Source organism: Lonchura striata, chromosome 2 (genome assembly GCF_050655825.1).
Source record: "Lonchura striata isolate lonStrDom1 chromosome 2, ASM5065582v1, whole genome shotgun sequence".
NCBI classification, from domain to species: Eukaryota; Metazoa; Chordata; class Aves; order Passeriformes; family Estrildidae; genus Lonchura; species Lonchura striata.
This window is the reverse complement of record NC_140704.1, coordinates 30,213,752-30,233,210: the sequence shown is the minus strand read 5'-3', so window position 1 is coordinate 30,233,210 and position 19,459 is coordinate 30,213,752. Positions and strand designations below refer to the sequence as shown.

Here is a 19,459-nt window from a genome sequence, read left to right as displayed (position 1 = left end):
AACACTTTTTACAGTTTAGAACATGCAGTGGCTACAGAATGTAAACATTTCCTTAATGATCTAACCATTCATAACAAGCAAAGCAAACATTTCCCTGTTGAGAATCAGCATTCACCTAATAGCTTTACAGATTAGCAAGAGCCTGGTCCCTGAAGGTTCAAAGAGCTGGGATCAATTTAATAGGCTACAGAGTTGTTGCAAGTAGATGTTGCTATGCTGGAGGTTCCACATTCATTGCATCATACAAAATAAGGAAATACTCGTGCATTGATTTTACAGACAAAGTCTATCCAAAAATGTTCCTCAGGTTGAATAAAATAATTTTTGCTTGTTCCATATAAGGTCATTCAATGGGCTTTCAGACAATTTAGATTTGAAGACAAAGCAATTCTAAAGAAATTTTTTTTTTTTTCAATTAGCACATCTCATCATAAAACCACAGAAATTTAGCACAGTGTGCACAATCCTTTCTACAGCATTTCAGAATTTTTCATTGACAGAACAAGCCATCCATGAAGTGGGCTGACGTATACCATTCATCTACAGAGTAGTAATGCTTTAGCCAGTTTTCCTCTTGGTTTTTCCTCTCCCTTTTTTTTTTTTTATATGTTTATCTTATGTGTAAACAGCATGTATGAATGTACATACACAAGCTATATATATGCGGGCTAGATATATTGTAAAAAAAAAAAATTACATTCACCATTTTGTTGTAACTTACAACCATGACCCAAAATATCAACATTTATCATATATTATGAAGATTTTCACAGGTCTTAAGTACAAGACACACAGATTGGTATTCAAATGAGATAGCATCCTGGTGTTACACCATAGAAAAAAAGGGTTATAAATACTGTCTGTATACTGCATGTGCTTAAAGTGTCCTGCTTAAAAATTATTTCAAACTGCCCTAAACACTGGATGTAACATAATATAGCAACCTATTCCCTGAAGAAATTCAAAACTATCAGGAATTAAAAAGAAGCACAAATCCGCCAACTATAACACTACTGAACACTCAGGCTTTTGCCATTTAAATTACAAGCCATAAATACATGAACTGCCTACCACAGGCTCATCGTCACAGGAAGAAGCTGGTTGAGCCATGGGCAATTCATTAATTTTTCTTTTGAAATACTAGGGACACTTGTAACTACTGGAGCATCTTACAGGTGAAACAATTACAACCTGATACATATTTTAGACCTAAGCTGGAAGCTGAATCATAGGAATCACAGAGTCATAAAATACTTTTGGTTGGAAGGGACCTTTAAAGTTGAATGGAACTGCACTTCCATCTCTTTGTCTCATAAGATTAACCTTCATAAAAATCAAACTCTCTGAGAAAGGAAAAGTAGCAAAAACAACTGCAATGGGACAAATACTTTGGCCATGTATGAAAAAATATGCACACTTGAAGAGGACTGGAAAAGGGGAACTCAGTTACTATGGATGCAATAAGAAAATTTAGCAATGTTTATCTTCTAAGAAATTCCAATCAAGTATTAACTGCTCAGAGAAATGGAAGGCTTCTCCTACCACTCTAATCCAGTCTGCACTGGGACTGGGACTGCACTGGAACCAGAAATTTCAGTGACTTCCAAAAGGCGACAAAGCACGGTACAAAACACATCTCTGCCTCGCTCAGCTGGGGGACAGAAGAGATGCCACATGGCAACACCCATCCTCCTCCGGCTCATGGCAGTAACTTTAAGCAGGATGTAAGACTAAAGTAAAATTAAATCCTGCCTCACTGCTGTTCCACTGAAGGAAAGAAAAATGAGGATCCCAAGGCTGACACTGCCCTTGAATACTGCATTTCTGTACATGCCACAGAGGTACAACAAATGGTTGGTGAAGCAACTCAGTTTTCAGAGGCAAACTCTAATGATGGGGGACACTAAGGAGTAGATTTGCAGATATTTAGGCACCTAACTCCTACCAAAAGTGATGTTCCTGAAGTATCTAAATACCTTTATAAGTAATCTGATTCTACTGAATGTTTTTCCTTCCTTGCATTACATGTAGCCTACAGAAACAGATAATAAATATGCACTCACATTAACTATCTTCTTTCTTCATACCAATAAGATTAGTGGAAAATTTAGTTTCTTTTTCTGAGAGCCAATTAAATTTTTGGCTCTTTCCACAGACTGCACTTAACACAAAAGAAACATCAGAAGGATACCAAATCAGTTGGAGTATCTTGGCATTTGAACTGTATGTTTAGGGAAGTACAAGATTATTTCCTATTAAGCACCGCTGTGATAAGATAAAGATGTGCCTTTCTGCTGAATGCCCTGTTGTGCTCTGTATGGATAATTCACTGCATGCACCAAATTGCACTATAAGAGAAAGAGGCCAAGTGTGAAACTGAGCTATGTTTGACTCCATTTGATATAAAAGCTATTGCTAGTTTTAATACTACAATCAACAAATCTCAAAAAATGCTCACTGAATTAAATTTCTATGCAATAGGGTATATACAGATAAATGTAGCTCACAAAGTATTACAGTGTTTTCCCTGATGCTTTTATAGGCTGTTTTCACAAAACCAAAGCAGTCGTAAAATAAGCCACCTGTAAAGGGTTATTTTACCAACAGTACTAGGAATAGATATTTCAAGTGTGGGTGAACAAAGTGTGAACCATATGGGACGCTGCAGAGATTTGAATTGGGGACTCTCACTCCTCAAAAGAACTGAAGTCAAGGCATGTTCCATATGCAGCATTCTGTTTTCTTGGAAGTTTAAACAGCTACTGATAGTTCATTTTCTATCAAGTGAACCTGCAGTTCAGTGACTCATTTTGCAGGCACCGGATAAAGTAGGTTCAGAGACCTTTGTTAATTATACGTATTTAAAGGAGAAAGTTCTGCAAAGATTGCCTATTATGGGCAAAGATGACTTTGGAGTTAAACAGAAAAATAACAGGATACTATTTGAAGTTTTTCTTTAAAAGAAGCAAAGGTAGAGAATAAATTAATGTCTAATTACACATATTAAAAACTAAAATATTACAAAATGCCCATTCATGTCAGATAATGACTAATTAGTTTCTTAAGAAAAACAAAAAATATTTTAAGTGTACTGTAGTATTATCCTGGCTTTAAAATTCAGCTGTGATAAGGTACCCCCAAAATTGCCTTTTCTGCCTATACAGCTATTGTCCTGTTTTATAACAAGTATTGCATGTAAGTCATTTGCCAAATTAATTTCATCAACACAAAGGATTATTTATTTCCTAAGAAGGCACAGTTTTATGCAGGACTGAGGAATAAATATGTACAAACTGACCTGGTGTTGTGGAGCTCATTGTTCTTAATGGAATGGTATCTTGTTAAAGTGTAAAGCAAACTGTGGCAGAAGTTGTCCAGATTTTGAGATTCTTCTGGAAGTGGGGTGAATCTGAGCAAAATAAAGAAGAAAAAAACACCTTTGACTATTTGTTCACAATAAAATATTTTTAAGAGAATATAATTATATCAAACACACTTAAACAGAAGAACATTTGAAATTTCTCACCCCAAAGGTTCTTTATATATTTTTTTTGCTGCAAATTCAAGCACTTATGACCACTGAAAACAAGACTAAAATTCAAGAAATCCTAAAGCTTCAGAGCAGCTCAATTGGAAATTTGCATAACAGCCTATCTACAGTCACATAGGAGCACCAAAAAGTAAAGGATTAATTGTGTCTTTCCACAAATATCTGGATTAGATCTTTACATATAAGAAGTAGCCAATTCTCAGTTCTACTCCAGTCAGCATCGAAACATGAATGTGCAGAAACTGATCTGCATTGAAAACAGGAATAGCTACTATTTCCTAAAGCTCCAGTGTTTGAACAGCTCATGAATAGAACTGGTTGAAATAATTAGCACAGCTGAAGGGATCTCCCATGACAAGCTAATGACATCTCTGACACCACAGAGAGCGGCTAATGGTGTGGGCTGCTTGAGAGTAGGGCAAGGTAGGTTCTGCAATTTGGCAGAAATCCTTTCACAGCCCTTGGCATTCGCAGTTCAATACAGAAGCAGAGGCAAAAATGTTCCTCTAATACTCCCAACTGCTGAAAGTTTAAAGCTATAGAGAAGCTTTCAGGGAACTAAAATATATTTTCATTCAAGCACGATATAAACAGCATAACGAGAGAGAAGGTTGTAGTGCATTATGACTGTGACTATCCTATTCAGCCACTGCTCCTGAAGTATCTAAGTAGTCAAAGATATTCTTAGTGCTGAATATTTTAGCAGCTTTTGTCACTTTTTTTAAACTACCAACTGCACATTTAGTTTCAAGCTGAGCTCAGCCAAATTCGAGATAGTAAATTACATTTTAACTAAGTATAATCATTTAAATTTAGCATCATTATCATTCAAGAAAGGAAAATCACATATTTTGATAAGTAACTTCTGCTTTTATGCCCCCTAAAGCAAGCTGGACATAAATTGCTCAAATAGGCATGATATTTGGACACAACCAGCACTCTAGCAGACAGCACCTGTAAAACCAAAATTCGTTATACTTAATGAAAATCCTACTTTTTCTTCCTTGCCACATGCAGCAAACTTCATCAAATGTCACATGGAACCACTACAAAACTGAACAGACTCTACCATTAAGCCCTATCCAAAATATGCATTTGGGCAGATCCTTACTTTGGATAAGTAAGGATCCACTGCAGCAGGCATATAGCTGCAATATTTATCAAAAAAAAGTACAACCAATACACAACTCAAGAGTTCTAAGACTCTAATTAATTTCACTTATCTCATTATTATCTTAGCAGCTACACAAATAATGAAAAAATATTTTCCAGTGAATCCAACATCCATTCATTCAATATCCAGACTCAGTTGGGACAATGTGGTTTCTCTCAGAAAATAGAAAGTGGATACTGATGCACGACTGTGGGCTTTACTTTAGTGAGTTTTCAGCCTACATTTAAGGTAAACATAATATTTTTGGGCATTAGGAAAATTCTGGGAATAGGATTTGACAATACTCTAATATTTGAAATTCATTTATAATCCCCATAACTGAAACTATAATTTTGTGCAAGTTTGCTTCATTTAGACCTCCCATCTAAGTACACATTTGAAGCTCATATGAGAGCAGAGAACACATGGTCAGTTCCAATTACACTCTCAAATGGGTAAGCTTTCTCCCCACAAGAACACACTTCACTTTTTTCCCCCAGCAAGACAATTTCTAATAATAGGGATAGTTGTGTGAGACAGAAATCAGTAGATATGATTGTCATGCTCCTGTCAGTGCAAATATTTCATTTAAGTAACAATCTGTACCCAGAACAGTGGTCCCAGCAGCCCTGTACTGTGTTATGGATACCAGCTGTCTGAAACTGTAGAAATAAGCTGCTTCCTAGTTCTTCCCTGCTCTTCTGGAGCAAGGAACATTTACCTTTGAAGAAGAATCAGGTTAGGGAAGATTTAAACAAGCTGGCCACACATAAGTTCATGTGACCTGAGGGGATGAATGCTCCCACAATTCTGAGGGACCAGGACAGCATCACTGCAGAGTCACTCCCAGAACAGCGTTGAAAGGTCATGACTATCAAGGGAGGTTCAAATAGATTGTAGGAAAGCAAACATCTCTCCTGTCTTCAGGAAGAACATGGAGAATACAGAGAACCAAAGGCCAGTCCACCTCAACTCAATGTTTTGGAAGGTGATTGGCCAAATAATCCTGGAAACAATTTCCAAGCATGTGAAGGACAGGAAGGTGGTGGGAAATAGGCAGCCTTTATTTATGAAGGAAAATCATGCTTGGCCCACATGATAATTTTCTACAATTAAATAGTTAGAAAATAGATGGGGAAAGAGCTGAGAATACTGTTTATTTTGATTAAAGAAAAGCTTTCAGCACTGTTCTCCAGAAGACCCTCACAAACTATGAAACACAGGAAAGTGGACAGAAAAGTGGACAGCAAGGTGGCTGAAAACAGCCTGTGCTGCCAAGCTTTAAGGGTTGTGATCTGCAGGCCAAAGTCCAGCTGGATGCCAGTCCCTTCAACGGAGACCCCAGGGGTCAACAGTGGTGCCAGAACTGCTTTTCATTAAGGACCTGGCTCATGGTACAGAGCATAACCTCAGCAATTCCACAGACGATTCAGAATTGGAAAGAGTGGTTGACAGAGCAGATGGTTCTGCTGTCATTCAGAGGGACTTCAATGGGCTAGAGAAATTTGATCTACTGAATGTGTGTGCCAAGACTGGGGTGGGTGGCAGGGAAAAAAGTGAGAAACAGAAAAAAACCCAAGATCAGAGGAAAATGAGGTGCTTTATTGCAGAGTAGCTAGGTAAAAAGCAGTAAACATAAGAGACCAAGACTGTTCTCAGTGAGCCCCAGAGAGAGAAGAAAACGCAATGTGCACAAACTAAAATGTGGGCAATTCCATTTAAACAGTAGAAGATACTTTTCCCCCGTTATCGAGGCCAAACATCTAAGAAATAGGCTTCCCACTAAGTTTTTTGAGTTTCCATCCTTGGAGATTGTACACAGTCTCAGGCAACCTGCTGTAGCTGACCTAGGCTAGAAGAGGGGTGTGGACCAGGTACCTCCTCCACTGGTCTGGAGATACTCTTGTTATTACATGATTTTTCCTTTTCAAGATCACCAAAGACAGCATCAGCATTGAATATTCAATGCAGTTAAACCTAGTGAGAATAATTCCAGTATAAGAAAGTGTTCTGCTGGGATTCCCATAAAAAGATTTCTGTTAAGGAATTTCGTAAATTCAACTGTACTGGTAGTCTTATATTTAATGAAGTGGCAGTTGGCATCCTTCCTGATACTCTATTTCCATATATTTCATGTAAATTCAAAGCTTTCACTAAGCTGAATGTTGTTGTTCAGGTTCAGTTTTAACGACTCCTTATAAATATGATACAAGGCTCACATTGTCAAAGCTCCCATTTAGAACATGAAAAATTCCACATCACCATGTACAGAATTATATTCACAACACAGACACTCTCATTCAAATACATTTCTACTGATAAGCTGTCATTTTTTCATTTCTTTTCTTTTCCTGAAGGAATGTTATAATGCAAATTAGATACCATGAACTACAGAGCCACATTTTTTAATGTTATATCTGAAAATTTAAAAAAAAAAAAAAAAAAAAAAAAACAAAGCACAGGCCATTGTTCATTAAAATTTCATGAGGGGCACTTTGTTCATTAGGAGATGAATTTGTACTCCATCTCCACCCACAAAAAGCAGCTCACAACTCCTCAGGTCAGATCCTGAAGATACTAAGCTAAGGTACAACAAGGACCTCCAGGATTTAGGATAGATTAAGTGCACTTCCCAAGGCACTACACTTTAACATTTCAACACTAGCATTCTAAGGGGTTTGGGGTTTTTTTAACTACATTTTAACTGAATAATAATTCATCCTTTACTCATTATAAACTTGACATTCTAGTCTACAGCACAATATACAGCAAATTAATTTCTACCTTCATGTATATCACCAGAGGTGATGTTACACATTAGCAACTTCCATTTGCTCATCCAGGAACCATAAACCTTCCCCTTTTTCTTCAAAGAAAATTCAACAGTTTCTATTCATATCAGCTTCAACAACTTTCAACCTTTGAAATTGCTACAAAAGAAGAGTGCAAGATGGAATGTAGGTTTTCATGCCCACCAGCCACCACAAACCTTATGTTTCTCATAACTACATTGTAGATACAGTATTTTCTAACACAAATAAGCATTACAAGTTGACACTATCCCTTCAAACTCTCATCTCTCACTATGTTGTCCCAAAACAATATTCACTGACTCCATTTTTTCTATCTTGTGGCTACACTGCAAAATTCTTCTGGGAATTGAGTTTCTGAGATAGAATGCAACAAATTAACAGAATTCAGATGAAAAAAAAATATATTTCTACTTCTATTATCCCTGTGCCCAAGATGAATTTGTCATGAGAACTTCTGAAATAAATTCATAGTTTTCTCAACCACATCCTGAAGGTATCTTCCCAATCTTTCTCTTCCAGAAGGACTTTTTACCTAAAATACCTCTATTTGCAAAGGGGTATAGAAAACCATTATGAAAGATTTTGTGGATTAAAATATAGAATTATACACTTCATTAAATTCTGAACATGACAGGTCAGTACCCTTAATAATACACCTAGTTGTTTCTCTGCTGCATATATTGTTTCAAATTGCTTTCAGTTACTTAGAAACAAAATTGTTGTTTGGAATTGAGATGAAAATGCTGGAGGCCATTAAGTGGCACAAGTGCTCAAGTGTCAGAAGAAATATTCACTTCTCACACTTAACAGCTCGTGTGTTAAAAAACCAAACACATAAAACAGCTCTAAGAATTAGTACAAATTCTGTTGTCCAATAAACAGTTCAGCAAAAAGCTCAATTAAAATAAATATGAAAGCTTTAAAACAAAATGAAAAATAAAAAAACAAAAGAACAGTAGCTGTTCTTTCTGGAATATGAACAGCATGACACTTAAAAAGAAGAATACATCTTTCTAAATGAAATATATTTTTCAAAAGAAAAATGTTGAATAGATATTCATACAGGACCTAATGAAAATCACATTAAGACACCAAGCTATAGATCTTAGAAAAAATAATAAATCTACTACAACATAATGACCGGAAGACAAATCACAATGAACTTTTACTGAGGTGATTTGCGCCCATATAAGCCAAATCCAGAGTGCCAAATCAAACCCTTCTAACCTTGTATCAAACTTCTAAATTTGATTAGGAAGTAATCTGACATATGGAAAACATGGTAAGATGTTAAGGAACGGTGTGAATTCCAAGACAAAGTACTTAAAGACATCAGTTCAGAAAGCAAATGGCTATTATAATGGGTTTACAAATGTTTAATAAGTTGAAGCTAAAGCAAAACCAGGACATTAGCAGCACATGCAATCATGCAGTGAATACAGTGCAGATTTACTTGCAGTAAAAAGACCAAAGCCTAGTCCAGTAGACATTGGGGTATATAACTGCTTCCAGTGGGAATTTAGTGGTTTCACAGCAAAGCCTTCAGAATCCAGAGCTCAGTGCAGAATTAAGTATTTTACCATACAGTATTCGGGCATCTTACTCTTAATTAGGTATCTACTTAAAGACTTTTGAAGTCTGTAACAATTTTGCAGTACATATCTTTGAAGGTAAAGTATTAAAGAACCACTCCAGCAGCAAGTACTGGAGTATCATACTCTTTTCATTTCCCCAAAGAACTAATTTTTGATGTGCCTAACAGAAAAGTCCATCTCACAGAATATGTAAAGAATTCTCAGCTATACTTCTAACATGCAAATATTTATTTTAACCAATAAGTGAAATCACTGCATTTTAGCAATTACTCATATGCCATATTAAGCAGTGTTAGACCTCACACATGCTGTGAGCACATGGCTCACACAGTTGTGAGAGGCTCAGACTTCTGTCCAGTAAAACAAACCCTCCTTCCTGAAACATTTTAAACCAAGCAATAAAGCCATACAGCTATTTCAACAATCTCTTTTACATTCACTGCAGACTACAGAGATAAAGCAAACAAGTTCTCTGAAAATCAAGAAAGATGATGTCTTCCACCAAAAAAGAATCCAAGGCCTCAATCAACAGGATTAAATAATGTGCTGCTAAGCTGCTGGCTGGACTTCTGCTATGCCAGTTACAAAATTGGCACAAGCTTCTGCTCTGTTTCCCAGTGAAATCAGTTAGAAATACAATATAGCTTAAAAAAAAACCAAACAACCTTTCTTTCTTTCAACCTCAATCAGGATTTGGAACTTGTTCTCCACAGAAATACTGCAGAAATACTGCTGTAGCTTAAGTTGTCCTGTCCTCCTTTTTCATGCCAGCCCCTTGTCTGAATTAAAAAGTGAGCGCATCCAGATGTGCCCTCCCAAAGTAGAACTGATGTACAAGATTTGGCCTGTATCAAGTACAACCAGGCAGTAGGAGATACCACAGAAGGTGAGGGACTGGCCTACATGATGCTTTCATAGAAGAAAAAAATGAGACAGGCCTGTTTGGGTCTTCATTTTGATTTTTTTTAATTATGCCTGATTTTAATTAGTACTGAAAACAAAAACAACTTCTTATAGAGAAAAAACAAAATTAAAATTCAGAGTTCATGAAGTACATAAGTAAAAAAAAAAAAAAAAAACCCTTTTTCACTGGAACAGGTTGTCCAGATGTCATCTCCATCCTTGGAGATATTCAAAACTCAAGTGAAAAGGGCTTTGGCCAGTCTACTGTAGCTGACTGTGCTTTGTTCACTGTGATTGAATTATAAAATTCCTAGAAATGCTTTCCAGCCTCAGCCATTCTGCCACAAGACACTGAAGAACACACAAGACTCATACAACCTACAAGGACTGTTCTTTGTGTAAGTGGGTACAGTCCTCTCACCTCATGCATGACTGTGGAGAAACTTCCACCAGATGAATACAACGGGGAGAAAGAATCTGTCTCTTAAAACTGCTCAAAAAGCTAGACAAAGTGAGCCACAACAAAAAGTTACAGAGCCCAGATTACTTTGAAGGGAATCACAAATTCTAAGTGTCTTTTATTTTGACTCTTATCCAGCACTATCAAAACTAATTATCTAAGCTCCTGGCAAGAAACCATCAGACAACTCATGCACTCAATTTAGAAATGCTTTCTAAATTTTTTAATTTGCCTTTGAAAAACTTTAAGTGAACTTCTGTGGTAAGCAAAGGCAAAGTTAAGTGACAGCTGAGTACAGACTTACAGGAGCACCGTGAGCTCTGCTCTATGGAGCTATACTGTGCATTATTCAGAGAGCATATCAGGGAGGTCACACTTCAATCATCAGTAATTTATTATCAATCATCATTAATAACCTAATCACTGGCAATTAAAACAAAAAAGAAATTAAAGATCCCAAAACCCACCCTTTCAAGTAATGTGAAAACAAACAACCCTGCTGTGCATACTCTTACCCATCTCTGCCTGCTGTGTCTCCAAGAACATCTATTTCCCTAAAAATGCCTGAGATTAAGTGTAATTTTAACCCATGAAAACTATTAACAATGTGTTACAGTAGAGGGATGGAGAGAAGGATGCAGACTGTTTATTCTATGTCTGCATACACATGGAATAATTAAAAAATGCTACCAAACACATTCTCAATAAATAGTTGTACACAAAACAAAAAAATTACATAGGTAAGCATTACATCAGAATATAACTTTTCCCACGGGTTCAGGTAAACCAATATAGTTCAGTGCACTAGAACTACAAGCTTTCTTTCAAAGGGACAAGAAGTAGACCATGAACAGAACACTTCTGCAACCCTTTGAGCATATGATATGTAATTCACAGTACTTCTTTGGTTTATGTTTGCCTTTTCACCAGATGAAAACTAACTAACTCTCTCTCAACCCCTTCTTTTTTTTTTTAACTGAATTTTATTTCAGCTGTTATTGACCCTGTTGCATGGTGTGGGACTTTATATACAGCCACTCATTAAGAACTAGAGATAGCAACACAATTTTCCTCTATTCTTTATTTTACTCTATCTTTTCACAAAGATAGACAACTAGTTTATGTTTCTTATGTTTTGAATTTAATCTGAGATGCACAGCATCTGAATATTTACCATAGTGGGACTCAGTAACTAGAAGCTATCAGAACATCAAAACTTCTTTCACACAAAAAAACACTTTTGCATTTCCGCAACATTGTACTAGTTTAGAATAACAGAACACCTCTCATGAAACAAGAATTATCAGCCTCAAAGAGATTACTTATCTAGAAGGGAAAGCCCCCAAAGGCATTTTCTGATGGCTGGCCTGTGATCTGAATGGTTCTCTGAAGGAATCAGTCTTGCTTTCCCTTCCAGCTGTTAAAGAAAACTTGAGAATATGTGATGGTTAGGTTAAAAATAAAAAATATAATAAAATTTTACAAGAGCAACTTCATGTATAAACTTCCTCTGACATTATAAAAGTTTAATTTGGAATCCACAAAAATTTACTTTCAGTAAAGTTGTTTGAATTCAGTAATTTTTTTTTTCTGATTTTATGACAAAAGGACATACTCTCTCCCTCACCAAAACCTTCCTTGGTATGCAATGATCATTGTGACATGATGTGATCAAAAGCACTTGGGAATATCACCATTGCCTTTAAAAAGGCTAGAGTGAAGTTATATCAAAATACCCCTGAAAAATCCATATTCTTGTTAGATTATATGTTTACACATAGATATTAGAATGGATAACCATATTCAAGAGCACCTGATTTGCAAACAGTTCCTTTAGAACACAATACGTCTCTAAGTTTTGCTTTAACACTTGGTTTGAATGAATCCAGACAAACCTCAGGATAAATCAGCATAATATTCTGCTGCTCTCCAGCCCTTCCACAGAGACTACAAACCTCTCTTTGGTTTCTTCTGAATCACTTTTTTTTTTTGCTACTTCCATAAAATTATAACCTAGCTGTCCAATCCAGGATTTCAACCATTTAGTACAACATTCAATGCTCTGTTATTTAAAACTAACTTAATTTACTAAATAACTAATCTAATTTAATTTAAATCTAAAAGTTATCAAAACCTTTTTGAAATGTCAAATAGGGAACAGTATGCCTCAACAGCCTTGAACTAGTAAATTTCTGTGGGCTTCAAAACACAGGTCTCAGACATGACCTTCTCATGTGCACCATTTTCTATCCAGTCTCAGATGCATTACTTCAGTGACAGGCATATTCAAAAAGCTGTACAAGTGTTACTTCATCTACAGGTAAGTAATTGTATTAATATATTTCTGATTTTTGGGAAGTCTTAGCCACTTATGATATGAGGCATCATTTCAGGAAGAAAAGTATTCTGAAATACATTCTGCTTTTTATCACTTATTAGTCTTAAAATAGTAATCTGAGAAACAAATATTTGAAGAAACATAAAGCAAAGAACTTCAAACCTGCAAGCATATACAGATAGTAATCCATTTGGATTGTCAGTAATTCTCACTTGTATGTGACAAAAAATTTTCCAGAAAAGTGGATATTACAAAGGAGTAAGCTACAGAAAATACAAACTCACAACAATTTAAGTTTAGGTCAGGAGTCCCCAGAATACAAAGAAACAGACTCACCTCCAAACAGGTGAAACACAGTCCAGGAATCATGGCAATCACCTACAGGAATTAGTCAGCTATTTCCATTATGTAATACAGAGTCTCCATGTGAAAACATCATTTTGTGTGCATGTAGCACTTGAAAGAATTCCTCCTGCAAAGACCTTGCAAACGGGACAGAGAGGAAAACAGGGCATAGTGCAGGCACCAAGCACAGTGATGATTGGAGATTGATATCCTTAAGATTTTTACAAAGTGATAAAATCACATTAATAAGAGAATTGACACAGGAGAGGGTCTATAGGTACATAGAAGCTATCAGCAAATTTAGAAGGAAATAGAAGCAACTTCTCCATGTAAATTTTTCATAGTTGTGATTCATTACATGAGATGATTGATGTCCAATGTTATTTCATGCATTAAAAGTAACTGAGATGAGTCAAAATTTTCCATTTAAATCTATGATGGAAAAGTGGGCTTATCTGCTTAGCAGCAAAATGATTTTTGTCTTTATAAACATAAAGATTCCTTTAGCTTCTGTTGCTAAACAGTCAAGTAGTTTTCTGTTCACTAAAGAAAAAGCTTCAGTCAAATTTTCCTCAGGAAAAGCTATAGATGGCCAAAGAACATATAAGCTTAATTACTGTATGAAAACTTACCCCACAAGAAAAGCTACTTTTTGCTGTCATTGAAATTTATCAAAGATTTGACAAGTTTGCTTTACACTAGCTTCTAGATACATTAGACTCCAATTTTGTCTTTCCAATTTTAAAGAACTATTATCACAAAGTCTTTAATTGCTAAAATCGTTATTTGCAGTGTTTGGTAAGTAACAAATGTAAAGCTTGTCTTACAAGAAAGTAAACCTTTCACTGCAGCTGATGCTTTGAAGAACATTTACACTAAGTGTCCTCTGACAATAGATTTCTTTACTGTAGAGCTTTACTTGATTTCACAAGACAAGGATTAATTCTAAACTGACATGTTTTAAGAGTATGATTCAGCAGAGACTAAATGATACATGGAAGTTTGATTAATACTTTGGCATTTTCAGCAGTGGAATACAAACCAAGCAGTGGAATACCAATCAAGAAAACAGACTCTCTGTATCAGGCAGTTAAATTGGATCACAGGTTGAAGACTGAAATTTATTTTCATGCTCAATTAGTTTTCTGTGATTTCACCAAGGTTACTGGGAAAAAATAAACTATATATTTGATAATTTATAAATTAATATTAGAGTACATCTTTCCTACTAGAACTTGACAGCAATGCAAGAGACTTCTGAATGCAGCTGGGTGATCAATTCAACTCATAAATCAGAACTTTTATGAAAATTCTGACCTCCACTACAAGAGTGTATTTAGCAGTAGGACAAAATAATGACTTTCATGATGTTCATGAAACTCATGGAAAGTAAGTCTTGCAGGAGAGGGGGAAGTTCAACACAACCCACATTCTGAGCAAGCTCTTGTCCACTCTTGCTCAGTGTCTGAGGGTTGAGCATATAAAGTAAGACACAATAAACAAAATCAACCATCTATCTTTTTGCCCCCATCAGACATATGGATGTATATACTTGCAATGATTGTCAATGATTTTTTTTTGTACCTACACTTAATTACAAGGAAGCTTACACCTTTGTAAATATCAGACATAAATATCACTATAAGTTCCAAAAAAATTTTTAAATTTATACCTAGCAACAAACTACAGGTAAATCTCCCAATCTAATAAAATGAATTCTGGATCCATGCCCTTTTGCATCTAGATACATACATACAAAAAATAATGGACTTCTTATCAACTGACTCAGTTTCCCTTCTTGTTAGGATTACAACTGTGGAAGGTACTCATGCACCATCAATTCAGTTTTATCTGTGTGGGCTTCTTCCTTCAACACTCAAATTCATTTTTGAATTACAGATTTCAAGACAAAGAAAAATCACCTCAAGATAAAATCACAAGTTTCTTGACTACTTGGGGTGTTAAAAAAAAATAAAGAAAAAAAAAAAACCAAGAAAATACACACAAACAAAAAAACCCAAAAATCTTTCTAGGCCCATACAAAAAATGTTGTACTTGATTCTAGTGAAAACAAAAGCACCACAAGCTAAACCAGGTCTGAGGATGACTCAATGCTTTTTCATCAACCCTGACTGGATGAAAACAGTTGGAATTAAAAACTTGATGGTTTTGGTGAACACTTGCAATGCAGAACATTGCACCTGCCATCACAAATACATGAAACATACAAAGATGTTGCTTGAATATATTAAAAGCTTAGTTATTTTTCTTCATATTTTTTCAGCATCAGCATTCTGAATATCCATTTGTGAGCAGCCAGGAAAGAGACCTGAGGGTCCTGGTCAGTAGCAAGTTGAATTTATATATCAATGGTATATCCAAGAAGCCAAAAGGTTCCTGGAGAGCATCAAGCACAGCATCAACAGCTGGTTGAGGGATGTGAACTGTGTACTAGTTTAAGTACCTCAGTATAAGAAGGACATTAAGTTATTAGAATGTATCTAGAGGAGGGGACCAAGATGGTGAAAGGCCTTGAGGACAAGACTAAGTCTTGCCTTGTAAGAGCAGCTGAGGTCACCTGGTTTGTTCAGCTTGGAGAAGATGCAGATGTCAACCAGTCAAACAGAATCACAGAATCATTTCATGCTTCAATGAGACCATTTCTCTTGTTGCTACCTCTAAAAGAGGTTAAAGAATAGCTAAAGTTTGTTGGTTTGTTTTTTTTTTATGCAAAGAAATGAGTACTCATCCCTTTCTTAGCAGGGAAGATACATAGCACTAAATCTGTGACTTATCCAAATCCATCATGTTAATCACAAACTTAAGATAATGCAGTGTTTTTGATTCCTGCTGCATAACATTAAGAGGCCAATAGAATTTGAAACTGAAAGACAAATATGTCGTCCTTAAAAAATTACTTTCAGGTTGCAGAAACAATTCTAAGTCCAACCATCACTTGTCAAACTAATATAAACAAAACTAACATCAAATAAATAGGACATTGCTTAAGCCTTTGGGACTCAAAGGAAAGTGCACAAATGGTTCAGCAAAGGCAGGGAGGCAGGAAGGGACACAATAAATGGGGGAAGTGGAACAGAACTGAGCTTCCAGAACATGGCTGGGGTAAGGAATGTGGAAGGTAACTTTCCTATATTGTCTATGTAACTTCGAGCAAGAGGGATCTTCCAGTAGTAAGGAAAAAAATAAAAAAACCAACCAAACACCAAACAAAGAAAAATGCCACCAAAAAAGGAGTTATAGATTGTCATTCCAAGTACAAATATTTAAGTAAATTCTGCATGTACTGAAATTAAGAGAGGAGCACATGTACAGTGCTTGTGAGTGCACCAGAAAGTAAAGGGGGTTTAGGAATTTACAAGATATTCAGTATAGAATTTAACAGTCCACTTTTTCCACTTTTAGGAAAATCCAAGTTTTAAATTGAGAGAAACACAACTTTTTTTTTCTATATAAAAATCAGATATGTATCCAAATGAGCTGTCACCTCCCATTCAAGCAAAAGTCACTTTGGTAACCATACTTCCATAGTAAAAGAGACATTAATGAAAGCAGCCCTATATTTTTTCCCACAAAAAGAAGCATAAGAGTATATAATTAAAATTTTATTGTTACATTTGGATTTGCTGCCAAATTCTTTTAGCAAGTAAGTCCAGATACACAAACAGGAAAAGATTTTCTGTTATTTTTACTGGCAAAGTCCCAACAACCTGTCCACAGTCCACAACTGCTCATACAGCTGCATACTTCCTGCTGCAGACTCCTCACTGCAGATACCTAGTTCATTTTTTTTGTTACAACACCAACCATACAGAAATTACAACTAGAAACAATTTCAACACAAGCTGCATCACTATGTTTGAGAACATTATGCATGTCATACCACAGACTGGTAAATAAATATCACATTGAAATATTTTCCAGTAAAACCAAGGGGCTTTTTACTTAGTATAAAGATATTACTATAATTTTTATTTTATTTTTAAACTTTAATAGTATGGTAATTAAATTTTTCTTGACTTTCAGACACATGAATACCCTCATGGTTAGATTTGTCTAAACAGAACTACACAAAGTAAAAATTTGAAAGAAACCAAAACAGAAAAATTTGCTGTACCTAGTAAAAAATGCCTAACCCACTTAGTTACTAAATAATTAAAACTATTTATTTAATAAAGACAGACAACTTAAAGGTACAGACAATCATAATAAGAAAGCTCTTTGTTCAACTATGCTTTATTGGCAATATAAAATTTGAGCTTAAAGCAAGTAAATTATAGAACAACTCCACTGTCCCACAGCTGGAAGAAACTACTTTCCTCATGAACATAAAAATCCCTAACCATAAACTTGTGGCTAAAATAGCCCGTATAAGACCGGATGAGGTTTCCCAAAAAATGAATGCAGTCACGTCACCTCCTTTCAAAACCCACTCAAATTTTGCCTGAGCCAAATCTCAGGTCATTTCAGGCTCCAAAAACAGTAACAAGGCAAATGTAGCTTTATTTTCAAGCATCTCTAGGCTAGCACAACATTGAGTAAGACTAGGAAGACATAGCCAGCATTTGTGACTGAAGATTTTTCCAATTATTGTATCAAGTATAAGAAAATGAGTGATGTAGTGAAATTGAAACCAAAATAAAAATGTAAAGTTACTTTCTACTTGCCTACAGAGAGACATTTATTAAGTATTCAGCTATTTTGGCACTAGTTCACAACCTGACTTCCTAGTAAAATGAAGAATTGGCTTCATAGAATTGATATTACGACATATGAGGAAGTTAAGAGAGACGTTACTGCAGACCATCAGTATATATAAGGGAGACTTACAGGAAAGATCAGAAAAGCTTTTTACCAAGACATGTAGTGACAGGGCATGGGCAATGGTTTGAAACTGAAAGAGGGTAGGTTGGACTTAAGGAAGTAATTCTTTATGAAGAGGGTAATGAGATGCTGGAAGACGTTGTCCAGGAGGGTTATGGATGCTCCATCATTAAATTTAGGTTGGATATGGCTTTCAGCAACCTGATCTTGTAAAATATGTCTCTGCCTATGTCACTGTCACAGGTGTTGGAATTAGATGATCTTCAAAGTCCACTTCCAACCCAAACCATTCAACAATTCTAAGCCCACTTTTACGAACATTTTTGAATAAGCAAAAAGAAAGACTAGTTGATGCTTCCACTAATAATCTGAAGTTGTTATTTCAAGATGTTGGTTTGAGATTTAGTACTGACAAAACACCTAAATATTGATAAAACAGCTACTAATATGAAGCAAAGTCTTATCAGTTGTTTATTGTTTTTCTGCACTGCTACAAGAAACTCTACAAACACACAACTGAACCTATTCGGATAAAAGTTAACAGCACACAGCCTTTTCACTTTTCAGGGCTAAGAAAAAGCTGTACAGATGCTGCAACTATGCAGCACATGCATTGCACTAGTCCATTAATACTGTTTAATCACCTTGCAAAGTTTGGATTTTTTTTAATGCCTAGGAAAATCAAAAAGAAGGTCCTCTCTCACCATAACTGACAAAGCCTTATAAACCTGGCATGTTATGTATTCAATCCCTCTTTTTTAGTAGAACTCGGAAGAATATCCATTTCCTAGAGGCAGGTAAAAAGGTTCAGTTGCAGCCAGTCAAGAAAAAATTGCCCAGAAGCTGCGAAAAAGAACAGGAGACAGAAGAGGACATGGTAAGAGAACTTGCTAGGCTGCCAGAGATGATGCAAGGAACTGAACTTTACCCCAAGACATGCCTTCAGCTAAAATAGCCAGTTACTATGATAAAGAGACAAGGTAAAGAAGCACTAAGTAAAAGTTAGAATGGTTTACAGGAAAGCAGAATTTCAATTCAGAAATAAATGTAAGTTTGAAAGCATCATCTGGGAGCAAGGGGAATAGGAAAAAAAAAAAACAAAAAAACAAAATAAAGAGCTGCAAGGCAACTCAGGAAGTAGGCAAATCAAAGAACTCTTGGTTTCATGTACTTTTTAAAATTTAAATAGAGCAAGATAGCAAACATTTCTACTTCAGCAGAAGTGCCAAATATATTTATCAATGCAATAATAAAAATTCAGTCCTGCTGAAATATATAGGAATGTCCTTCTGCTTCCATTCAATAATATTTTAATATTTATTGACACAGTTCAAATGCTGGGCAATAAAAAAAGTAGCAATATTTATCACCTCTTTCAAAGTTTTATTTTTTTTATTCTTACCTTAAGAAAAATGAAAGGTCTTCTGGTGCAGACAAAAAAAAATGTGCCAAGACCCAAG

At 35.6% G+C, this 19,459-nt stretch overlaps 1 protein-coding gene across 7 annotated transcripts in view; it reads right to left on the bottom strand.

Moving 5' to 3' along the window:
- Positions 1-19,459, bottom strand: part of HDAC9 (histone deacetylase 9) — a 472,095-nt gene that overhangs the window by 433,037 nt on the left and 19,599 nt on the right. For 6 of the 7 annotated variants that reach the window (XM_077787618.2, XM_077787599.2, XM_085573125.1 and 3 more), the window contains exon 2: positions 3,299-3,409. In XM_077787618.2, the coding sequence (XP_077643744.2) occupies positions 3,299-3,317 (19 nt within the window). In that variant the 5' untranslated portion in view covers positions 3,318-3,409. Of the gene's footprint in view, positions 1-3,298; positions 3,416-19,459 lie in introns of those variants that run through there. The other variant, XM_085573128.1, reaches the window with a different exon arrangement.